The sequence below is a fragment of the Spea bombifrons genome, chromosome 10, assembly GCF_027358695.1.
Source record: "Spea bombifrons isolate aSpeBom1 chromosome 10, aSpeBom1.2.pri, whole genome shotgun sequence".
NCBI classification, from domain to species: Eukaryota; Metazoa; Chordata; class Amphibia; order Anura; family Pelobatidae; genus Spea; species Spea bombifrons.
In genome coordinates, this window is record NC_071096.1 from 22732859 (window position 1) to 22759401 (window position 26543).

General features: G+C 42.3%; 1 protein-coding gene across 2 annotated transcripts in view; it reads right to left on the minus strand.

Moving 5' to 3' along the window:
* Positions 1-26543, minus strand: part of GANAB (glucosidase II alpha subunit) — a 121104-nt gene that overhangs the window by 53333 nt on the left and 41228 nt on the right. Inside the window, exons 3-8 of one of the 2 annotated variants that reach the window (XM_053448795.1) lie at positions 24894-25002; positions 23472-23599; positions 13006-13185; positions 12730-12795; positions 11966-12047; positions 11736-11805 (exon numbers count right to left, since the gene is read on the minus strand). In XM_053448795.1, coding sequence (XP_053304770.1) covers positions 11736-11805; positions 11966-12047; positions 12730-12795; positions 13006-13185; positions 23472-23599; positions 24894-25002 — 635 coding nt within the window. The remainder of the gene's footprint in view (positions 1-11735; positions 11806-11965; positions 12048-12729; positions 12796-13005; positions 13186-23471; positions 23600-24893; positions 25003-26543) is intronic. The other variant, XM_053448796.1, reaches the window with a different exon arrangement.

Sequence of the window (26543 nt, forward strand, 5' to 3'; positions counted from 1 at the left end):
TTTGCAGTTTGGAGCTATCCAGGAGGGAGTGATATGCATAAGAGTACCAGTACATTTTGGGCCAATACCACAAAGGAAGTGAAAATAAAGATGCTGCTGGAAATAAATTTTACATTAACCCAGGATGGTTCTGTGACATGCAACCCAAATCACAGTGGACTGCATACTATAGTAGACTCAGCAATTAAAGTAAAACTTACTAACTCACAGGACTGCCCAACAACCACCCCCTGGCCAGAGCATGGATTATTCATACAACCAACACAAACGGTCGCTTATACAGATGTGTCTTATGTAACATTACCTTTATTGTTAAATTTTTCTTCATTTAATATACCAGAGAGCTGCCCAGAAATGTTGAAAGAATGGTTTAAAAAGGTGTTTCAAGCACATATTAATCTATTCTGGGATGCTACACAAGGGCTTCGTTTTCGAGAAAGAGAAAAAGGGATCTGGGTACTGATATAATATCAGGATTCAGTTTGGGGACCTCAATCTGGAATAGAGGAGACAGAGGATCTAAACTCACGAGAACAAAAATTTGTAGATGGGTTGCAACAAATTTTACTTAAAGAGGGACGTGTGGAAAGAAAATTTAGCCAGCACTAAAGAACTTACACACAGCTTTCAAGAGCCCTGGTGGAGCATCCCCTACAATGTATACACACACCCAGGATTAAGAACTGCTTCTGTAATATTTGTATTCCTGCAATTTGTATTAATTTGCTCCTTATTCATCCTATATTGCTTCTGGAGGAAAGAACTGAAAAAAACCACACACCAAGCAGGAACGATTAGAGCTAGCATCAATTGTAGGGATATAAAATACCAGTATATTGGTTCTTGTAATACTGTTTGGGTTTGAGTTGGTATACGTCTTTATGAATAAGTTCCTATATGGATCTTATTCAAGTGGGGGAGTGTTGGGGTAAATACAAAGTATGTATATCTGTAATTAATATGTGCTTGATTAAGTTTGTGTGTATATATGTATGTATGATAGCTGCAAGCCACTTAGGGGGGAAGTAACAGGAAAGACAGCTGTAAGAAGATATCACACCTATACACTATGTAGAGAAGGAAGGAAATGCATCACCTGGAGATAGGCATGGGAAACATAGTAAGTCAATAACATCACACGGTGGGGTCTTGGGAACACAGGACAGCGACCTCATTTACACATCAATAGAGAAATCCCTTAAGAAGACAGAAACACATAGAAGGGAGACTGGATTGGTGAGTCTCACCCTTGGCACATCACCAACACAGCATACACACTTAGCAGCAGATATTAGATAGATGGGATGTTTGTGATTGGTATGAATGATTGTCATCTGTATATCACTGTAACTCAGGTTTTGTCTTTGCTGTAACATTAATCTGGGTAGATTCTAATTAAAGCTCTCTCTGGTAAGAATCTTGGGTTGGCTGTTTTATTGTAATATCAGGTAGAAAACCTTAGTAGAACTAGACATATATTATCTGGAAAAGGGGATACGGTTATATGTTAGTTCTTGGAGGAGGTAACAAGGGTATTACATTTATCATTAATACACAACGCAGAGCGGATTATTCTCCACGCATATCAATTGGTGGTATCGGTTTGAGAGAGGAGAAGTATATACAACAGATCTTAGGCTCATAGTCAGACCTAGTTGAGGTCTGATTATAAAACGGCCCCGATTATAAGACGAGGGGTATTTTTCAGAGCATTTGCTCTGGAAAAAAACTCGACTTATAATCAAGCAAATATGGTAATCGATTAATCGAAAAAATAATCGGCCAACTAATAGATTATGAAAATAATAGTTAGTTGCAGCCCTAGTGTAAAGTTTGAGACGGTGCGTAGAGACAGCCAGGTGGTGGCTCTACTAATCTGGTCAGAAGATGCAGCTGTAGGAACTACCAAAGAGGTAGCAACAGCCCTAGCGGGAATGGTCTGTTATGCAAAATTGAGGAAAGCACCCTTGCAAAACATAGGACAATTTAAGTGTCTTTGAGCCACCGAGTGATGGATGACTTAGTGTCTCGAAAGGCTTCAAGGCTTCTAACACAGGAGAAAAGTCTTATGCAAATAAAACGAGGGATAACGTTAACATCTAAGGAATGAAATTTCTTTCCTAAAGGAAAAACCGGATCTGTACAGAAGATACAGAAAGGCAAAACAGTTATCCGACTGATAACTGTGGATGAAAATCTGGTAAAACATACCTAATCCTGATAGAATATAGTAGAAAGTGGTTTGCATCACAAGCTGCAGCTCTCAAACTCTGGCTGATGTTAAGGGGAAAAAAAAAAAAGTTTGAGTAAGCCATTGTATGGAGCTATTCTTAAGGAGTTTCACATAACTCATTCAGAACATTGAGGTTCCAAGGAGGAAGATGAGATCGGACATTTGGAGAAGGATTTCCAACAGCTTTAACAAATCCCCTAACCAATGGTTCTTGAGCCAAAGATGACCTGCAAATTGGCCGACAGCAAAAATCAGGACTTAAAAGATGGTCTGAGACTTCCCTATAATCCCGGTAGTAAAACAAAAAAACAGAATTTTGTACAGAAAGTACAGAGGGGTGTTGCTGTTCCTTAGGGACAAGGATCTGAAATACAAAGGGTTAAAACCCTGCCACCCTTCCCTAACTCCACCACCTCCTTACCCATAAGAGCACACAGAACTACACACAGCCAGTAAGTACCAAGAATACAAACATGCTTGCAAAATATATTTAATGGTAGACAACATGAGGGAGGGAAATATGTACTGCCACTATATTAAGGACAAAAATTTAAGGTGAGTAAAAAAATTCTGTTTTTCTCGCAAATAGTGGCAGTACAGAGGGGATATAGCAAGATCACCAACGGGAGCGAAATACTTAAGAGGCCACAGACTAGCACACTCTGCGCCTGAAATCCGCTGCAGAGGAGAAGAAGAGGTCTAGTCAGTAATGCTGGACAAATGTATCGAAGGAACACCGGGTAGCTGCCTTACATATATTTCTTCAGGAGATGAGGCTGCCTTTTGAACCATGACACAGACATGGCTCTTGTGGAGTGAGCCGAAATATGGGATGAGAGGACTTGCCTGCTGCTTAAGTGAGCTAGTCGAATGTTCTCTGTAAGCCACCTCGAGATGGCATGCTTGATCTGATGATCTACCGAAAAAACACAAATTGATCTGTATTGCGGAAAGCAGCAGGGTGAGCTGTATACATGTTTTCTAGCTTTTCAGACATCCCATCTGTGCCCTTGTCTCCTCTGGAAATACTTGATCCTGATGGAAAAACGGTGAATTTAGAAGTTGAGGACAGAGCTAGTAGTTACCCAGTTGCCTAGCTTAAGTAATAGCCACCAACAATGCCGTCTTAAGTGCTTAGAATCCGTCTTGCAAAAAACATTTGGACGAAACTAGTAGATTGTAAAAAAATGAAAAACCCTTACATCACCAGGAGAGGAATTTCTTCCAAACCTGAAAATTTTTTTTCGAGGTGGATCTAGTACCGAATAAGGAGGACAGCAGCCATGTAATGGGAAAGTCCATTATCTCTAAGGATAATCCTTGCAAAAGCTAGGCCGTCAATCTGATCTTCTGAAGGAATTCTGGAGGAAGGTCCTTGTTCTCCACTGAAATTGGCAGCTCCCAAAATGTTGAGGCCATATTGATTAGCGCCGAGGACTAAGTCTGTATTGGCCAATGTGGGATAGTTGCTAAGACCTGGCCTTGTCCGTTCAAATCTTGAGGACACATGGGATCATCGCCACCGGAGGAAAAATGTAAGCCATTCTGAATCTCCATATCACTGACCAGCACTAGAGGGTTGACCCATGAATACAGAGAGGCTAAAAGTTTGCTGTTGTCACTGGTTGCCACGAGGTCGAGGACGTTGATGAAAGCAGAGACCCTTGTTGAGATGATCTGTCCTCTTCCACCAGTTTAATTGGGCTAAAAAACGTGTTTGGACAGTGAAGTTGATGTCCAGATCTTCTTATATATGCCTCTGACCATCTTAGGATACAAGTCGTCAGAATGCCCCAGATGCTCATAGCTCTTCTGAAGGAGTAGGTTGGATTTTGTTGCAAAACTGACACTACCCTTCTTACTTTTCTGATCTTTGATCATGGAATAAAGCGCTATCACCCCCAAGAACTGCATTCTTGTGGAAGGCATAAAATTGGACTTTTCAGTTTATGATCAAGCCATGTCTGTATGAACCATTGCAGCCTACCACCAATTCCATCAGAATTACCTAGGCTCTTGTTTCTTAGGATGTTCCCGAAACTTTGTCCTAGCCTGGTCTACAAAAATTCTGCGCCTTATAAAAAATATTGAAAAGGCCTGGTGTTTTATATGAGCACCTCCTGTTCCATCTGGTCTTCTTATCCTGGGGAAGCACACTCTTGCACGTGACATGTGCTTGATGAGCTCTGCCAATGGGGAAACAATGCTGCCTTCATGAGAACAAAGGGCCGGAGCTAAAATGGCTTCGATGAGGCAGTCGTCCAGGTATGAGACCCGAACTGGAAATGGTAAACTCGCGTCCCTTATAGTGAACCTGAGGAATTTACTGGATGCAACTGCGATAGGCACATGCAGATAAGCATCCTTCAGGTCCAGGGTCACCATGAAATCTCCTTTTTCAGTAGTTGGGTGACCGTGAGGATAGTTGCCATCCCAAAATGCTTGTATTGAATACAGGCATTGACCATTTTTAAACTGGACTGAAGGATCCATCTGGTTCACGATCAGGAACAGTCCCGGAGTAAACACTCTGAAAACTCCTGACGTTTGGGATTTATTCTTTTAGAAAGGTGAGCATACCAAAAAAAGAGCTGAGTTTTTAACGAAGGGTAAAAACAAACCAGGAACTGAGGACAGGGAGGTGTGAAGTAGGTGAATCTTTATCGGTCTGCAATGATCTTCAGGATCCAACAGCTTATGCCCTTCAAATGGGCAATCAAACAAGGCCGACTTAGATGCTTTGTTTGCTGTTCACGATCGCAGCCACAAAGCTCTCCTGGCCACTGATGACAGACCCATATGTTGGGCTCAGAGCTTCAGTATCTCTTAGGCAGATTCAACATAAAGGCAATTAGAAAGCCTTAATTTCCATAATTGGCTAGATACTTCTGTTTCCGGTTCTTCCGACAGGAAGTCCTCCCATCCAAGTGCTAGCCAAGCCCAACCCTGCTTGGCTTCCGAGATAAGACGAGATCAGGTGCATTCAGGGTGGTTTGGCTGTAAACTCTAATGCCTGTTACCAGATGCCTAGAGCTCTAGTCACTGAAGCGCTAGACAATGCTACTTTGATGTGTTTGTCTTCTTATCCATCGGGCTTTAAGACCATACACTTCTCCAAAAGAGATGGTTGTTCTCTTTGAAAGCTGAGCAATCCGAACATCTACCTTTGTTCCAATTGTTCTTCACCTTAAAGCTAAAACCACTGCTTAAAATGCATGAGATCCCTATGCATGAGATCCTGTAGCTTAAGCAACATGCAAAATCCTTTTGGGTGCCTCTCATGGACCATCTCTTGTAACAGCCTGGAGACTTCTTTATAAAATTTCCGAAGCTCTTGTGGAGAAAGGAAAATTTCATCCTCTGAACCCTCACAAGATGAAACTGAATTAGTAGATTTTAAACACCTGGTATTCTCAAGTGGCCTCCCATTCAGGTACTTAACCAGCCCCCCAAAAAAATCAAAAGCATAAACAGATGGTTCAAAGGTCTGTGCAAGGTTGTCTAGAAGTTAACACCCCAAACTGCATGTCCTGTTTTTTTTTCAGCAAAAAATTCAGCTGAGCAAGGATTGCTAACTCTTTTGCAGCCATCTGGCAAGGGGTTGGCACACTCAGTGCACAACATATGTTTAGACTTAACCCTTTCAGTCCCCTATGGATGTACCGTAGCTCCAGAAAGTTTGAATACTGGCTCTGATCTTTTGAGCCCCATAATTCGTTATTTGGCACCCCCAATCTATCTCTGAGGCATGTTATAACATTGCAGCATAGACCCAAACAGAAAGGCACACCTTATCCACGGTGCGTAAGCACTAGCCATCAAGCAAGGAAGGCCGTCAAACGTTGGGGAAGTATGAATAAACTTCTCCAGCATGTGAGGTCATCTGTCCCAGGATTTAAGGATAAAACTCTATAGAGGCTGCAGGCGTGCCTTGCCAAAGGGACCCCTGGAATGGCAGACACCATCAGGCCCTACACCCTCATGGCCTTCTAAACAGAGCAACAGAAAGAATGAGGCTGCCGACTGATCTGAGAACACTTCCTTTGTTGCTGTAGAAAACTTTGTGTTAATCTGATACTTAGATACGTGGGTTGAGATGGAACGAAAGAGGATTTTTCAAGATTCACAATCCAACAGTGAGTCTCCAAGGAAGTGATGACCTGTGACGTATGGAGACTGAGTAGCGAACCGGAAGAATTCTTTATGAACCAATCGTCTGGGCATGGGATGATGTAAATATCTAGGGACTGTAGTAAGAATCTTACTTTTGGAAGGTACCTTTTGGATAAAGGATGAATAAGGACATGGAAATAAGCATCCTTAAAATCCATTCTAAAGTGTTCCTTTTTCACCAACTTGGACAGACGCAGACAAGGCCAAAAAGTCATATTTGGTTTTTACCCAAGAAGATGCTGGAATAAGGGCCTGTTCCTGTTCTTTTCAAGGAACTGTCTCTACAGTCTGCTTATCTAGTAGATTTTGACTTCCAAGGGTCAATTGATAAACAGATTAACTTTTTTTTTTCTGTGACCTTCTGAAATAATCTGACAGACCCAAACGTCTCCTGTAGACAGGAAAAACTGGTAATGGAAAAAATGAAAACCTTCCTCCTACCTGTAGCGCACCATCAGAACTTAATTATCTATCAGCTGGGATGAACTGAATTGAAAATTACATGATCTGGCCTCTTTCTTGTATCTGTAAGAGCTAAAAAAGTTAGAATTCATGTCCTTTATGTCTTGGGGCTAAGTTTCTTCAGATAGCTTCTCATTGAAATGATCCAAGTGAGTGGCAAACAGCCTGCCTTCCCTCAGAAGAAAAGAACAAAGACTGGTCTTGGAGGTGAAATATGCTGACCAAGCTAATACCATTTTGCACATCTAGTGATTATAGATAAACCCACAGATTATGCAGCTAGGTGAGCAGCCTCAAGAGATGCATAAAGAAAATCACTGGCCATTTAATAATCTTTAGAAGTTAAAATGTTGATCCTTGGGAGCATCTGAAGATAATGCAACTTCTAGGTAGGCAAACTAGAAACTAGGGCTGAAACAACTAATCGCTAAAATCTATAATAATCGATAATTAAAATCGTTGACAACGATCATTATCTATTAGTTGAATCGATTTTTATAGATTATAAAAAGAGGTTTTATAACCTCTGAAAAACTCCTCTCCTTATATAATCCGACCTCAGAGATCGGATTATAACACTAGAATCCAGATCTCCCGCAACGCTGCAGGGGACCTGGATTCCCCTCACTGTCGGCCAGTCTCTCACTTCCGTCTCTGTCCCCCCTCCCATACACCCCTCTGACTCCTTCCCCCTCCCATACACTGCTCTGCAGGCTTCTATGGTGTATGGGAGGGGGAGGAGTCAGAGGGGTGTATGGGAGCCACCCTCCCATACACCACTCTGGCTCCTCCCACTCCCATAAGCCACTCTGCCTCTCTACCCGGCTCCCTGGTGTCTTGTGAACCTCCGTTGCTGACAGGAGGCAGAGTGGGGTATGGGAGGGGGGAGGAGGCAAAGTGGGGTATGGGAGGGGGGGAAGGCAGAGTGGTGTATGGGAGGGGGGAGGAGGCAGAGTGGTGTATGGGAGGGGGGAGGAGCCAGAGTGGTGTATGGGAGGGGGGAGGAGCCAGAGTGGTGTATGGGAGGGGGGAGGAGCCAGAGTGGCGTATGGGTGAGTTATAGTGGTGTATGGGGGGGAATGAATTTCAGGGAAGCAGAATGGTATCTGGGGGAGTTAGAGTGGTGTATAAGGGGAGGTAGAGTGGTGTATGGGGGGTATAATGAATTTCAGAGTGGCATATCTGGGGGAGGCAGAGTGGTGAATCAGGGAGTATAATGAATTTCAGGGTGGTGCAGGGCATTTATGGAGGGTGGCATATCAGAGTGCACAGTGGCATATAGGGAGGTATAAGGCATAAATGGGGGCAAGTGGCATATTGGAAGTTATAAGGCATATAGGGGGATATAAGGCATATCAGGGGGGCATAAGACATAAAACAATTTCATTTTTTTATCCGATTAATCCAAAAAATAAATCTGCCAACTAATCGATTATTAAAATAATCGTTAGTTGCAGCCCTACTAGAAACGCTGTGCCATAGAAACAGAGCAGGATTGGTTTCACTGAATACCTAAGGCCAAACAACATCTTAAAACACATATTTCCTATCCATGGTTTCTTCTTAACAAGATAAAGCAGTTTCGATAGGAGGAGGAGCTTCTAAAACTTGATTCTTCCTTACCTAGCATTTTTTTGTATACATTGTACAGCCAATACACTGTTTTTGCAGCATGCTTACACCTGTTTGGTAGGCCTCGTATTATACATTTGTATTATTTGAGCCTGTGACTAGCTTAGCGCACCAACATTTTTTCTTTTCCCTGTTTGCACATATTTGAGGTTGTTGGCTCCTCATCAGTTTGGTTGCAGCTTGCTGTCCAGGGGTTAATAGGGAGGAGGTTTAATTGCACCTCCCCCAAAACATTAATAAGGTTTTGGTAGCAGTATAGACTGCTTTGTGTGCCCACTATGTAGGAGGTGAGAGTAGGTTCTCACCCTATTGAGAGTGTGCCTGTGACTAGCTTAGCGCAGACATTTTTTCTTTTCCCTGTTTACCTAGCAATAGTAAAGATCAAAAGTGTTGGGAAATCAAAGCCTTTTATCTGGATATTTCCATTTTAATCGCAACACCTGGTCTCCCATTCAAGTACTAACCACGCCCACTCCTTTTTAGCTTCCACGATCAGGCATATTCAGGTTGGTATGGCCATAGTCATGGATGCAAAGGAAAAACCCAAGGTCTTTTAGTGGCACAAATTAGGTGCCCTATACGGATGTGTTGTAACATTCCATGATAGTAAGAATCAATCTGGATGTATACTCTACAGAAAAAAATAAATAATAAAAAAAAACAGACAAGGGTTGGAACGTACTTGCTAAGACTAAACTGTAAATTAGACTTTCCACAAACTGTACAGGATTTTCTGTTAAAGCCATTAGGTAAGGGCTCTTCATATGAGGAACAAATCAAAAGCTTTGATTAGGAACAGGTTCCGGAGGAAATCATTACAGGCTGACCACCTGAAATAATTTTAAAAACCCTTAATACACTAGACCTAGTGTATAAATAGCCCAGAACATAATATAAAATAAAAATACCAGTGAGCTTGAGGAGCTGTATCATAACACAGTGGCAGGGACACAGCACTATACTGCTTCAGGGATCACCATTCAGCTTTAAGATTTAAATTTTGTGCCACACCTTGTCCGCTGACATCAGGGTGCACTGTAAGCATACATGACCGTGCATGCATGCCGCCAAACACCATAAAGTTGGTGGATATCTTCGGCAGCTTCCCTTAGAAGGATGCAATAAATGGGGGCAACTCTGGGTGCCCAAAGGAGCAAGAAAGAAAAATAAGGTATGCTGCCTTTTTGGGAAGAGGAAAACAGTAGTAAAGAGTTACTGCTATATTAAATCTTAACTTTTATATAAAATCCTTAGTAGGGAGAAGTTGTTAAAGATACAGAACAAGATTTCCTAACAAACAAATGATTTTGTACCCGCCCATAAACCTCAAAATGATGCCAGGTAACAGCCACCCAACTGATGCTTGGCATTGCACAACAATCTTCAGCTTGTTTGCATGTCCTTGGCCAAAGAAAACCCATTTTGTACAGCTTGTGATGCGCTGCTTGAATTGATGTTGCTTCCAGAGGCAGTTTGCAACTCTGTAGTAAGTGATGCTACATGAAAAGTCATTTTTACATGGTAGGCATTTCAATACCGTATTTGCTCGATTACACCACAAAATCTGAATATTAATTTAGGAAAAAAAAGAAAAAGCCTGAATATAAGACAACCCTATAGGAAAAATGTTTTACCAGTAAATGTTAATTCATGTAAACTATTTTTTTCATAAAAGCTATGACTGAGAATATTTTGTTTTTATTTCCTTTTATTTTCCAACCTGCCCCCCGTTATGCACATCTGCCCCGTCCCAGAAATGCGCCTTATACCCCCTATATGCCACTGTGCCCCATGATATGCCTTTTAACCCCCTATATGCCACTCTGGCATTTAGGGGGTTAAAAGGCATATTATGGGGCAGAGGGGCATTAAGGGAGGTATACGGCATTTCAGGAAGCAGAGTGGCATACAGAGTGTTAAAAGGCATATCATAGAGCACTCTGCCTATAGAAATGCCTTATGCCCCCCATTTACCCCCCCCCCCAACTTACCGGTGCTTCTAACTCCCTGGTGTGTAGTCGGGGCAGCGGGTAGACGTCTACGCCATTCGAGTAGGCAACTTCCGCCGCAGCCGGAAGGAGGTGCTGTTAGCTGCGGGGGTTGTCTGCGTCCATCGCGCAGACCTTCCCCCGCTGTTAGAGAGGAGTTAACTTTATGAATTAAATTAACCCTCAGTCCTCAGCATTTATTTAACCCTAAAGACCCCATCAACCACAACTGCCATTAAATTAACCCTAAAACCCCCCACCTCAACTTTCAGCAGCCCAAATATTAATTTTATACTCAGTTAGATGAATTGCTAAGCATGTGGATTCTATAAGCAAATGGGCGGGGCCAATCAGTGTGACTGCAGGGATTATAAACGGATTATAAAACTAGGGATATTTTTCAGAGCATTTTCTCTGAAGAAACCCTCATCTTATAATAAAAATTGATTCAATAGATAATAAAATTCATTGGCAATAATTTTCGTTATCGATTATCGGTTTTATCGATTAGTTGTTGCAGCCCTAGTGGCATGCCTATGTGATCTCCGTTTATGTGACTAATGAATTTATACACCTTTAACAATGGTCATGCTAAAACCAGCAACCTAAAAATCAGGTGGCATGTCTACAAACTTTTGGTCATATAGCGTAGATGCATGGAAGGTAGTAGAAAGACCCCTTTAAAATAGCCTAAGTTGTCTGCGTTTCAGAAACAGAGTTTTGGGGGTTCAGTTCAACCTTTAATGGAGTTTCTCTACAAACGGAAAAAAATAAAGCACATAATGGAGAAAAGTAGCCTGACTGCCACCATAATGGAGTAGAAGCATGTCAACAGTTTACTGTCAACCGGACTGCAGCTATGTTTGTAAAGCCTAATACAGAAGAAAGCACCACTTGTCATTTGAAGTTGTTACCTAACAAAGATCCAGCATGCTTGATCATAGTATGGAAAGCAAGCTTGGCTCAGTGCTATTAATATAGGGAGTTTACCATGTTTGATGTTTTTTGTGTATTCTTTTTGCAGAGCTTTGGCAAATTCGAATTAAACCTTTTTACTCAGGGGAGATCACAAGTTATCAGACTGTAGCTCTAGATTGTAAGCTCATATGAGCAGGGCCCTCCTGATCTCTGGTTTCTGCAAGTCAAATTGTTATGTTATCCATGACTTGTTGAATCTTGTTTACCCATTGTACAGTGCTGAGGAATATGACAGTGTTATATAAAACGGACAAAAAAAAAAATCTCACCGTATGGTTTTGTGTCTGTATGACCTTTGAACGTCTCATCCCACATTCCTGGCTCGTCATCCTCCTCCTCCTGATAGGAAACAGGAAATCCAACACATTGCACCAGCTTCAATTTTCTTTAATTGTACCATGTTAAAGGGTTTTTCCTTTCTTATTCAAGCCATTTAATTGCTGCTTCTTACTACCGCCTAACCTTCCATTCCTTACAGTCTTTACATACATTCCCTCACCTTTTTACTTCCCTCTTCTTTTCCTGCCTCCTCGCCTGGGTACACATCTCCTTCAAGGGGCTTATCAATCTTCTCAGGGTCACTACAAGCCGAACAAAGATGATGGGTGAGCAGTAGTGCTTCCAGAGGTAGCAGGATATTGGAATATGAAGGAGAATCAGGAAAGAGATAGGAGGAAGAGTTTTAGATGATGTGGGCATGGAAATAGGCAGGGAAATCCATTACTTCACAATTCTTATAAATGGGCAAAACTCTTTTCCTGCAAGAAGGGCTGAGCTGACCCCATATAACAAGTCAACATGAGGAAATTTTAAGAAAAAGAAAAAATGTACTGATGTATTATTCAGGGTCAGTCGAGCTCTTCCTGTAGAAGACCACTATGCAGTATAAAACGTCAAACCCCATTGAAGACAAGGAGTTTAACACACAACTCATTTGCACAAGTTAGTCAGTCAGTTTTAACCTGTACATTCAATTAGTTTTCCAGCAAGAGCACTACATAGTGAAGTTTATAGAGATGAAACTCCAGCTCTTCTGCAAAAATTGCACTATGATTTTCTTGTGACACAATGGGTCGGGGAATACAAGTATTAAAACTATTGGGAATATACTTCAAATTGGCGTGCATATGACTTCTGTTGTGGCTGCGAACATACAAAGCCTAAGTCTGTTCATTTTGTTTATTCTTCATTGCTGTGTGCATGTACAGGAGGTAAAAGTCTTAGTGAGTGGGAAACGTCAGTGTGCAGTAAATAAGCGATTACCTAGAGAAAAGATTCTTCACTCTATGCCACAAGTTAACGAAAGCCATACTAACTTTAGCCGAGAGACTGGGAGTGGTAGGAGCAGGATATGGAGAAAGAGGGGTAGAGGAGAATGGACCAAAAAAAAAAAAAAAAAATATCAGTAAAAAAAAAAATATCAGTATATATCTATCAATGAAATACAAAGCAACTTTCCAGCTGAATCATGTCTGATGCTGGCACCCTTAAACCTCATTTCCAGTAACCCTTATAGACTGCTTATCACCCTAAACTTACTTGCTCTTCCTCTCCCTCAAGCGTTCAAAATGAAGCAGTCCTCGTGAATTCACACTCAAGACCAAGTCTCTTCCTGAAAGTATGTCCATACGGAATGGTGTCCCTGTTAGCAACAGCTTGTGCTCTACTCCTCTGAAAGTCAGCTCCAGAGTGTTCTCATCCTGTCCAGTCACATGCAGGCTGTGACAACACAAATACGCTTAAATCAGGGGGGTTAACAAATCTCCCATCTTTCTAAGTTGATGCTTCACCATATTATATACACACATACAGCTGTGATCAGGTTTGCATATCCTTGAAGAATTGGTAATGTGTACCATTTTTAAAGAAAACATGAGTGGGCAGGCAAAACATTTCTTCTCGGATTCATATTCAACAGTGGGTTATAACAGAATTGCACAATTAGGGCTGCAGCAACTAATCGATAAAAATTGATAATCGTTATCAACTAATTTCATTCACTTTTAGTTGCATCGATTTTAGAGATTCAGAGCATTTGATATCCCTAGTCTCTGACAGCTGGTGGACGTCTGCAAGATGCGCGCAGACAACCTCCCTCCACTTTCGCTGCACCTTCTATGATGGGGCACCAGCATCACATGACCTTCCAGTGCTCAGCCGTAGAAGCTCCAGCGAAAGTGCCCACTAGACACCAGGAAGTCTGGAGCATGGAGGCAAGTCGGGGGGGGATATAAGGCATATCAGGGGGCACAGTGGCACATAGTGGGGTATAAGGCATTTCTAGGGTGGCAGAGTGGCATATCAGGGGGCAGAGTGGCATATGTGGGAATATAAGGCATATCTAGGGGGAGAGCAGATTAGCATATCTGGGGCCAGATATGCATAACTGGGGGTAGGTTGGAAAATAAACAAAAAATGCATTTTTCTCAATTATAGTTTTTATTAAATATGAAAAGTATTTACTTTTATGTGAATATTTACTAGTAAAACTTTAGGCAATAAAACCTAGTTTGAGAATTACGTTATGCAAAGAGATAAAATTGACATTAACGTGTCATTGTAAGTTTTTTTTATTCTGCCCAGTTTCTTCATTAAACTTTAAACAAAAAATTAGCATATTTTTTTTTTAACCGATTAATCGAAAAAAATAAATCGACCAACTAATAGATTATGAAAATAATAGTTTCAGTTGCCCTAGCAATTACAAAACAAAACCAAGAAAAAGAAATGACCCCTGTTCAAAAATCTGCATTCCCTGTTAATACTGCGTATTGCCCCTTTAGCATCAGTAACAGCAAGCAGTCTTTTGTAACGGTAATCTATGAGGCCTCAAATTCTTGCAGGTGGTATATAAGCTCATCCGTCATGGCAAAAGGCCTCCACGTCATGCAAAGTCTTTGGTCAGGAGACTGATGGGCACTCCCAAACCTTCACCTTGTTCTGCTGAAACCACTGGAGGGTCAACTTGGCCTTGTGCTTATGGTCATTATTGTGCTGGAAAATCCAAGAGCGTCCCATGCGCAGCTTTCGTGCAATAGAATGCAAATGGTCTGCCAGTATTTTCTGATAACATGCTGCATTCATCTTGCAATCAATTTTCACAAGATTCCCTGTACCTTTAAAGCTCACCCCCAAAATACATCAGTGAGCCACCACAATTCTTCAGAGTGGGGATGGTATTCTTTTCACTATAGGACCTGTTAAACACTCTCCAAACAGCGCTTATGGTTGTGACCATAAAGCTCTATTTTGGTCTTGTCACTCCAAATTACGGCATGCCAGAAGCTGTCAGGCATGCCAAGGTGTTGTCTGGCATAATGTAACCAAGCTTTTTTGTGGCATTGGCGCAATAAAGGCTTTTTTTTCGGCAACTCTGCCATGGAGCTCATTTTTGTTCAAGTATAGTCGTTTTCTGCTCCTTGAAAACAGCGACACCATCTTTTTCCAGAGCATGCTATTTCTCATGAGGTTACCTGGGAGTTTTTCTGAAACAATTCTTCTGGCAGTTATGACTGAAATAATTCTCGGTCTTCCTGACCTTGGCTTTGCATCAAGAGATCCCAGACTTTTCCCACTTAAGTGACTGGCTTTGGATATCTTTTTATATCCTTTTCCATATTTATAAAATGACATTACCTTGTTACATAGGTGTGGGGAAATCAACCTTTAATTGCCATTTTTAACTGTGTGTCTGTAACAAGCCCAAGCAACTATGTGATAAGAAATGGTTTCATATGATCATTAGCCTTAAATAAAACAGTTTGTTGCATCAGTCATTTTGAAAATCAATGCGAAAATTTCACAATTTCTGCCAGGGTATGCAAACTTGAGCACAACTGTATATGAAATAGGTCTCATTCCAAAATGCAGTAAAGCAAGTACATGCAGTAAACTAAAAGTTCATGGGATATATTCTATCCGGCAAATATATATTAATAACCAATTTAATAAAGGATTTATAAGTAAATTAGTGTGGCTGCAACCAACGATTATTTTAATCGATTAGTTGGCCGATTATTTTTTCGATTAATCGGATAAAAAAATGCAATGTAATGAACAAACCGGGTGTTCAACAAAAACAGCAGAATAAAAAGATTAAAATTTATACTTTCATCTCTTTATCACAATGTCATTTCTCTATTCACCTTCTTATTATAGACATAATAACAACAGCTACAAGAACTCAAACACAGTGTTTCTTAAACTGTTTTAGTACTTAGTTATTAGTAAATAATTCATATTTAATTAAAAAATATGCCCCCAGTTATGCACATCCGACCCCCAACTTGACACTCTGCCCCCAGATATGCCTTATACCTCCTATATGCCAGAGATTCCACTGTGCCCTGATATGCCGTATACTCCTTATATGCCAGTGAGATGCAACTGAGCCTCCTGATATACTTTATACCCCCAGATGTGCCCAATATCGATATGCCTTAAACCCCCTATATGCCTTATACCTTCCAATGTCACTCGCCCCCCTTTTATGCCTTATACCTTCCTATATGCCACTGTGCGCCCTGATATGCCACTCCGCCCCCATAAAAGCCCTACACCACCCTGAAATTCATTATACTCCCCGATTCACCACTCTGCCTCCCCAGGTATGCCACTCTGAAATTCATTATACCCCCCCCATACACCACTCTACCCTTCCCTATACATCACTCTAACTCCCCCAGATATGCCATTCTGCCTCCCTGAAATTAATTATACCCCCCATACACCACTATAACTCACCCATAAACCATTCTGCCTCTCTCCCCGACTCCCATACACCACTCTGCCTCTCTCCCCCCCCAACTCCCATACACCACTCTGCCCCCCCCGACTCCCAAACACCACTCTGCCCCCCCCCCGACTCCCATACACCACTCTGCCTCTCTCCCCGACTCCATGGTGTCTTGTGAACCTCCGTTGCTGACAGGCATTTTCACTGGAGCTTCAGTGGCAGATGAAGAGGTTCTGAGATGCACGCCACCAATCTGTTCTGGAAAGGTAGTTGCATTAACACCTCTTTAGATTTAGGGTTGCAGGTACTAGGAAGGAAGTGTAATATCATGATTTATCTTAGGTCCAAATTCCAATGGCATGGAAAGGACTACTCTATTAGGTAAGAAAAAAAATAAAATGTGTTCCCTTAAAGACAGGGTCTATAGACTCAATTGTGTATACTCTCATTTCAGAAGATGGCCTTCCTAGTGGCTGTAACAACTGCCAAGAGAGTGAGTTATAACTCACTCTCCTGGCAGTTGTTACAGCCACCAGGAAGGCCATCTTCTGAAATGAGAGTATACACAATTGACTACATGGTTTAAATCCCAGGGCATCTCGTTTACCGACTGTTAAGGTAGTGAACCTTCGAACAGGCCTAAGGGAAGTAAAGTCTACATTACAAATAGCACTGAACTGTCTACTCTAATAGTGGCCGGTGCAAGTCCTTTATAAAATCCTTCCTGTAGTAAGCCTCAAATAACTGTCAGGGCAGGAAATAAGGCAAGCTTCTCAGGAGGTACACCAGGATGAGAGGTGCTTCTGGATTTTCAAATATATTGCAGTCATGTCACCAACTTAATGCTGTTCAGCAATGTCTCTAAATGGTAACCCTCTTATTCTCAGGATCCTCCTTTCAAATTTCTAAGCAGTTAGCTTTAGGATGGCCGGAATTCCCAAGGCAGCAATGGGTGACTGCTTGAAAAAAAAAAATCCACCTGTAATGAAGCCCTGGCGATTTAAGTAGGCTACCACTACCCTGTTGTCTGAACTTATGTGCACTATTCTGTTTGCAAGCAGGTGTCGCCAGAGTTCCAGCACCTTTGCTACTGCCAAAAAATCAAGGTGGTGTGCTGAGAGACTAGGTTAGTTTGTCCCCCAACAGTGCTGAATAGATTAATCTACAAAATGTGCAACCCAACTTGGGCTGCTGGCATCCGTGGTTATGACTAGAGGTGCAGTTATCTCCCAGAGGTAAGTTGGTTCTGGTCTAATCACTAACCCAGAAAGGACAGAGTTAGATACGTGACTTACATGTGTAATGATTCCTACTGTCTAAATGTCATGGACAGATGGCAAGGGTTGTTCTTGCCAAAGGACAAAATATCTTGATGATATCATACGTCCAAGAAGTGCCATCTGACCTTGGAAGTTCTGTCTTTAATCTAGAATCCGATATACAAGTCTCGTCAATTTCTCCTGCTTGTCCATAGATAAAAATTGGCCAAGGTGTCCAAGTGAATAGCCTGAACACACCATAATGGCATTGGAACCGCTGCCATTTATATCAAATAAAATTTGTTGGTGATAGTGTCCAAAACACTAAGTGTGCCACACCAAGTTTAGCATCTTCAAAAATAGATCTGTAGTTGGTAATGCTTAATAGGTGTGGTCATTTTTCTAGACAGATGCTCTGCAAACATGACCCACGGAAACACTGGCTGGCACTGCCTAAGATGTTGAGACAGCCCTAGTGGAGCGTCCTTTATGTCCTTGGGGAGGTTCATTCCCTTCTGCCTTGTAGGATTCAGAGGCCACTAGAACCAGCCACTGGGCGATAGACTCTCTGGATACTGCCAGTCACTTTCTAGCCCCAGCGAAGACACAGTGGTAGATCTTCTCCAAGAAGCTGTCCTTTCCAGATAGATCCTTAAACATCTGTGAAGGCCAAGAGACTGTCATTCCCAAGATTGGAACAGAACACTGGCAAAATGAAGAATCACACTATCCTCAAAACATTGAAGATAAGGTTTCCACATTGACAGGGTCTGAATCTCATGTATCCTCCTAGCTGATGTCAAGGCCACTAGCAGTACCAAGGTTAGTAGCTTCAGTGAGGACTCTCCCCTAAGGATATAAACAGAGCCTTTGTGAGACTAGACAGGACAAAATTTAAATGCCAAGAAGGAACCAGGGTTCTGCTGAAGGGTCAGATTCTAGAGACTACCAGCAAAAAGGTGTTTGATCCAAGTAGTAAGAGCTAGATGTTCCCCAAAAAATAAAATAAAAAACAAATCCAGAATGCGGCTGACAGAGACCTCTTCTGGCTAAATTTGCCTTACTGAACACCAATAACTAAAGTTTCTCAAAAATCTGGAGCTATAAGGATTATCAGGCACTTCTCCTGGTCCTGAGACACGAAGCCCATCCTGAAACTCCTTTTCTGAGAAGAGGCATTTAATGCTAAGGACTGACATTCTGCTGACAAGGAGATGAGGTTTGTCTTCCTGTTGACAGGTGAGGCCATGAGGTCTCTCTGTGGCTTGATTCAAATTTCTGTGATCTTCAAGGAAAGTCGATAAATGTAGACTCCATTCTCCTGGTAGAGTAAACGCTCTGCTGAGAAAAAAAAAAAAAAAAAAAAGATATTTTCCTTCCCTCTGATGTAAACAGATGAAAGGTGAAAAACATGAATTTCTGCCCTTCTTCCTATGTTCAAGGTTTCCAAGCTGGAAACTTTTTGTACCTCCCAGTCTGATCAGATAGGAATTATCACCGTTCCATGAAGTATGCCTTTCCAGGATCGAAGAGTATTCCGGAACGCGAGAAGTTCCATGAGACTTATTTGAAACCGACTCTTCTGGGGAGACCAAGAACCCTGTAGAAACCGACCTAGGCTGGCGCCTCAGCACTTCCGGCTGGCATCAGTGAAAATGACTAAAGCTGGTTCGGTCCACTGTAGACCCTGTTCCAATCTTCTTCTTTGAAGCCACCATTTCGGAGAGCATCTCACTGCTGTGGGTAGAGCCTGTACTGGCTGAAGAAATGAATCCTAGTAGTCTCAGGCTGCAACAGCAATTCCTTAAAACAAGGTTGGCAAGTTTGATTAATTTCTGGATTTTATCCTCTTCTGGCTGGGCCTGCAGGAAGTCTCAAAATCAAAAATCTGTCGGGGGGGGGACTGGAGAGCTACAGACCATGTACCCATTAGATATTGTCACGGAACCTGGGTCTGCAGAGGATTTAATCCCTTCTTCAGTTGTATTTACCTGTTGTGGGTTGTGCCCTGGAGTATAATCCCACCCTGTACCTGACCAGGACCTAGCTGTAATTCTCTGAAACCGTTTGTCGACTAGAATCGGCAGACGTGTGTGCTGGACTTTTTAACCCTAAATATCTTGGATGCCCTTGTGCCCACCAGAGTGCTCTTTTGCACAAATATACAACATGTGGTAGGGTTCATACGAGGCGTGGTTGGGAAAGTGAGCCCCCTGGGAACCCCAGTTTTTAGGCATCTTTTGTTGACCAGCCCAGTTGCTTTGTGGACTGTGCCGGGGAACCTTCAAACCGCTACCGCTTGTTTGTGGTGATGGATTATCTCCTTAGTGGATAGAGTTTGTATATAAGGCTGTGTGTTTTCACCTCAACATTGGTTCTGTCTGATGCTTGGGGTGGGCTGCTATAATCGCTTACTGTCCTTGTCATGACAGTATCAGGGCTGCATCAGCTAGATTTCTGTCAGCTACAGTGCCAGCACAGCTCCAAAGTCAGATGTTACCTTGACCCATTCCTGTAGGAAGTCACACAGCCCAGAATTCCAGCCATAAGGATCTTCTGGAAACTCTACCTGCCATACGCACAGTTTCCATAGCTGTGTCGCAGAGGAAGTATCTTGATCCCTTAAACGTCAGAGGCATTTGAGGATATCTACCTCTCTGGCTCCTCAATCACATCTTCCTGCAGCTGTTGTATAGCTGCATAGGTCGGGAAACAAACTACCACGATTTATGGCTTTATAAAACATTTAAAGCAAGAGATCTTGTTCAGCGTTCTCTTGTAGTTTTCTTTCTAATTCCAGAACAGCCGCCACTGCCTCGATAAGCCTGTTAATTTCATCCACTGAAGAGAAACATTAAGTTCATCCAGTGAGAATTTATTTTCCTCGTTCCTTCCGGGCAGCACAGGAGATGGCTCCGCTTATCAGAATAGGGCAAGAAATAATAAAATTCCCAGAACCTCCCCCTTTCCCTCAGTGAATACAAAAGACCAAACTATGGAACAAACAAATAAGCCTTAATTAGGGAGGGCAAAAAAATTGCTGCCCGGGAAGTGACAAGGAAATAAAATTCTCAGGTAAGAATTTAACGTTTCCCCTGTCACTCCCGGTTGCATAGGAGATATATATATATATGGAGATCTATATATATGGAGATATATAGATAGATAGATATATAAATATATATATAAATATTAAAAAAAAAAATTAGGGAGGGAATGAAATGGACCCCAAGACTCTTCTAGCGAACTTGGCATCATTCAGACTGGCAGGCTGCAGACGATGTTAAACAAAGGTAAAACACTTTTTCAAACAACAGCTTTGCAAATTTGCTTGATCGGAACTCCAGCAGCTTCGGCCCAAGATGTTGCGACCGCCCGAGCGGACTGAGCCTTTAAACCAGAGGGAGGTTCTTTACCAGCAGTTTTGTAGGCTTCAGTGACTGCAGAGATCAACCATCTAGCTATAGAGGACTTCGTTATGTTAAGACCTTTTCTAGCGCCGGAAAAGGAAAAACAAACAGATTGGAACATCTACTCCACGGAGTACTCTTCTGTAGATAAAAAAGCCGTTCTTTGTCGATACTAGGGTGAGGACAAAAGACCAGTAGACAATATCCCGTCATAAAAGAAAAGGTGAGATGACCTTAGAAAGAAAGTACGCAAAACTACCCTATCTTCAAAAAGTTTAAAGATAAGGATTTAAAAACTGACAGAGACTGGATCTCGGCTGTTCTTCTAACAGATGTCACAGCTATAAATAGGACCATCTTCCAGGTGAGAAATGTGACCGAGATGTCTTCGAGACGGTCAGGATAGCGAGAACTAAGTTCAGGTCCCAGGAAGGAACTAGAGGCCACTTGAATGGACAAAGTCTAGAGATGGCTTTCAGAAAACGAGACACCCAAGGATGCACAGCTAACTGTTCGTTTGAAAGAGAGCTAAGAGCTGCACTATGAACCTTCAGGGTGGGTGAAAACAGCTATCAGATTTCCTCCAAGCAGGTTTTTGTAAAGGACTGTCTGTTAGAATGCCAGGAGTAGAAGGACTTCCAGATCTTATCATACCGGAGATTGGTAACCTGCTTCCGGCTCTTCATCAGGATATCAGCCTCCTCTTCGGAGAGACTAGTCTGGATCAATCTCTCCCTCTCAGGAGCCACGCTGACCAATTGAAGTAAGCGGGGTTCGGGCGGAGAAGGTCCGGCTTGTTCTCAAACTTCTTTGGGTGCTCTACGGACAGACGGATCAACTCTGGGTACCAAATTATTTAGGGCCAGTCGGAAGCTATCACGATCACTCTGCCTCTCTCTCTTGATCCACCTGAGAACCCTGGTGATGAAAGGAAGAGGGGAAAAGCTGTAACCAAGCTTGAAGTCTGAGAAAATGCATCCAGAGCTAAAGGGTTGCCATGCTGACAACAGGGAATAAAACAGAGGCAGTCTTCTGTTGGTTGCTGTATCCATGAGGTTGCTCTTTAGAGTACCCCAGTCTCTCATGAGCTGCAGAAATGTTGAATAGGTCAGGCTCTATGCTCCTTGAAGAACCGACGTCCTGCTGTGATGTTTTCCTTTCCATGAATAAACACGGCCGAAACGAGAGAGATTGAACTCGGCCCATTTCCCGATTTTCTGAAGAAGGGTCCCTAATTGGAGACTACTTGTGCCTCCTTGCATGTTCCGGAAAGCCACTACCGGGTCTGGTCGGGACAAAACCTACATGGACCGTAGTTTCTACAGTGACAGGCACTTCCACTACAGCTTCATAGAAGCCTCAGCGTAAGTGAAGGTAACGGAGGCTGTCTGCGCACATCGTGCAGACCCCCACCGGCTGACAGAGAATCGAGGTCATCTGCAGAGGATCATCCTCTCTGTCAGCTGGTGGGGTCTGCATCGCACAGACAGCCTCCGTTACTGCCCTTCACTTACGCTGAGGCTTCTATGAAGCTGCAGTGAAAGTGCCTGTCAGCAACGGAGGTGAATGGGAGCCACCCCCCCATACACCACTCTGGCTCCTCCCCCTCCCATACATCACTCTGCCTCTCTACCTAGCTCCCTGGTGTCTTGTGAACCTCCGTTGCTGACAGGAGGCAGAGTGGAGTATGGGAGGGGGGGAGGAGGCAGAGTGGAGTAGGGGGGGCAGAGTGGCATACGGGAGGGGGGAGGAGCCAGAGTGGCATACGGGAGGGGGAGGAGGCAGAGTGGTGTATGGGGGTGTAATGAATTTCAGAGAGGCAGAATGGCATATCTGGGGGAGTTAGAATGGTGTATAGGGGGAGGTAGAGTGGTGTATGGGGGGTATAATGAATTTCAGAGTGGCATATCTGGGGGAGGCAGAGTGGTGAATCAGGGAGTATAATGAATTTCAGGGTGGTGCAGGGCAGTTATGGGGGGGCGGAGTGGCATATCGATATTAGGCATATCAAGGGGCATAAGACATATCTGGGGGTAAAATGTATATCAGGGGGCTCAGTTGCATATCACTGGCATATAAGGAGTATAAGGCATATCGGGGCACAGTGGCATATCAGAGGGCACAGTGGAATCTCTGGCATATAGGAGGTTTAAGGCATACATGGGGGAAGAGTGGCAAGCTGGGGGTCAGATGTGCATAACTGGGGGCAGTTTGGAAAATAAAAGAAAATATAAACAAGGTTTTTTCTCAGTTTTTATTAAATATGAAAAATAGTTAACTTATAAATTAATACTTACCAATAACTTTGTATTAAAACCTAGTTTGAGAAACACTGTTTGGGTTCGTGTAGCTTTTATCATCATGTCAGTAAAATAAGAAGGTGAACAGAGAGAGAGGCCATTACAATAAAGAGATGAAAGTGTAAATCATACATTTTTTATTACATTATTTTAAATAAAAAAAATTGCATTTTTTATCCGAATAATCGAAAAAATAATAGGTCACTAATCGATTATTAAAATAGTTGCAGCCCTACTAATTTTTTTGTATTTCCATTTTGTGATTAAACAAAATACTGAATACACAAATAAATGTACTTACTTTTCAGGGAGTGGTGTTCCAACAAGCACATCGGGAACCTCATAACGAGGCTTTAGAGGGTTAATTTCATTAATTTTGATGCGGGTCATGTTACCATTCAGGCCAAAAACCTCTAGCAGAAGCGAAGCCTGGGAGAAAATTAAGATTTTTTGTTTTCCAGGATACATTCTCAATTTTTATACAAAAAAAAAAAAATATAGACTACCTACCAGCAATTAGCCTTATTATGCTTTATTTTGGCAACCATAACCCACAACAGGAAGAAAATCTATTGTACTGTCAGAAATGAATGCCGAAGGGCACCGATTAGAGAGTGAGCGATAAATGGATAAGATTTAGCTGACAATGGTCAGGCTATAGCGTATTAACTGTAATTTGCCAAAATGTAATTTTCAGAAGCTGAACGAAAATCAACAAAACGTTCTCCTGTAAAACAGCTCAATTGGAGTCTGACATAGTCTGGAATAGTCTAATCACCAAAAAATAAAAATTATTAATTCCCATAGGGAATATTAACCCCTTAACGACAAAGCCCGTACATGTACGGGCTGCCGTTAAATAGCTGCATCGTCGTGACCGTGGATCCGGGGAGGAAAGCCCTCCCCGAAAGAAAAATGGCCGCCGCTGTACCAATCAAAGATCGCGGCAGCGCCCCGCCTAAAACAGCTTAGGAAGCGATCGGAATCGCATAGTGGGTTTTTTGGCAGTGACATATACCAGGAGCTGTAAATTTATACCTGAAGTACGTGTGTGAAAAAAATACAAAAACAATTTACTACCACAAACTTTGACAAAGGCTGGTGGTAAAATTAGTGCATGGAAAGGGTTAAAATACCAGCATTTCAAATACCTTGGGGTGTCTAGTTTTCGAAAATATATGGTTTGATGGGGTAAATTGTATTGGCCGGCTTCAAAGATACCCGAAAATGCACATGGGGCAGAATGACCAGATTTGGGGAAAAAATGGTTTTGAAATAGCAAGACACTACCGGTACTTATTGCCCCATAACATACAGAACAAAGCGCAAAAAAACATAAAAACATTGGGTATTTCTAAACTCAGGACAAATAGCAGAATCTATTTAGCAGGTTTTTTCATTAGTTTTTGCAGATGAGTAAAAGTTTTTTTGCTTAAAAAAAAAAAGTAATTTAACAAAAAAAAATCATTTTTTTTTTTTATAGTAAATTAGATATGATAAAAATAATGGTACCTAAAGATTGTTTGTCCTGAAAAAAAACAACACAATATATAATATGTGTGAGAGCATGAAATGAGAAAGAAGAAAATCACAGCTAAATAGCAACACTGAAAAGAGCCATTGTCCCACAATATACAATGAGTAAGAAACAGTATTGTACTTAAGGAGTTAAGTTATTCAACAGTCTTGGGTCCTTTTTCACTATTTTCTGAATTCTACTCACTTCATTCTTGTCATCAATGAGCTGAACCTCTAATTTGTCTTCAGAGACTTTGGCACTCCCCAACAAAGCTTTGTAAGGCGAGGATCCAGGCTCCAGCTTCCTCTGACGTCTAGCGGTTAATAGAAACATAAATTAGTACACGGCAGCTTGGATGAGGAGAGAGGAGGGGAGAAGAAAACAGGGTGTAGGTACTCACTGGATACAAATGTATCACCCTCAATCATAAATGAGAAAGTAGAAACATCAGCGCGACAGCCCAGGGTTAATAAGTACCGTCCACAGGAGTTATGACCATCTGGGGTTAATAAGTGCCGCTTATATCTATATATCTATATCTACATATCTATCTATCTATCTATCTATCTATCTATCTATCTATCTATCTCTACCCACACACACATATATATATACATACATATATTATATACATACACATATTATATACATACACATATATATATATATATATATATATATATATATATATATATACTTTGTTCTGACTTCCGTTCTACCCTATCCATGTGCCACATGCCCTGCCCACGGACTTTGGCCCCTCGTAGCACGGACACCTTCAAGCCTTGCCACAGCGTTCTTACAGGGAGATAAACCACAGGTGGTGTGGTACGGACCAGGGGTGGTTCGGAGAGGGAACCTTCTACAGATCCCTGGTTGCTGGGACCATCAGGAGAGCGAGAGCAGCCGGCACAGTTATCGTACGCACGCCGGCTATTTTGCGGTCCGTCCAGGGTAAACTTTTAACAGACGCTCTGGGTCCCTTCGGCTGATCGCGTCGTTTTTTGGACAAGATACACTCAGCTATCCATCAGCACCCCGGGATCGCCACCGCTTCTTCAGGATCACCACACGAATGACGGTTAAAGTTCTACGGACATTGTGGGGCTCAGTGGCCTAAGCGCTGTCTGGGCAGGGCGGGAAGATGTGAACATGATTTATGGTCTTTTTCTCACCTAACCTGTATATAAGCTCCTGTGTTTCCCCAATAAAGTGTGTTACTTCCCTGGAACATTAGTCTCGTCTATTGCTTCAGGGGCTCGCTGGATCACCCATTGTCCCTTTCGGGACAATTACAGCACTGTATTCGGCTACGCCTCGGCGAGCTGCGGTGCCGCAAAGCTAAGGACACCGGACCAGTTCCTGAGCCCTTCCTCGCTAGTGTCGGCTAGCACTGGAAGCTGTTAACCCTTTCGGACCCGGCAGGAAGCATCGTAAAACCGACGGGGGTGTACCCAGTTGGGGGTACAAGGCGTGCCCGTCACAATCAGCCAGGATAATAATAGTCCTAGCAGTTCTTTTCTTTATTTCTGGAAACACCAACCAGTTTCGGCTCGTGACGAAACCGGTCGGTGTTTCCAGAAATAAAGAAAAGAACTGCTATGACTATTATTATCCTGGCTCATGTTTCTACTTTGTTCTCATTTATGATTGAGGGTGATACATTTGTATCCAGTGAGCAGCTACTCCTCTGTTTCCCCTTTTTCACTGAGAGATTTTTCGTATATTCATTGTTGCTACCTATAGAGTAAAGTTCACATTTATAAACAGCTCCGGTGATCCTATCCTATACACTGTATATGTAGCTTGAATAAATACACACTTGAAAATGACAGGCAAATCTTAACCAATCTC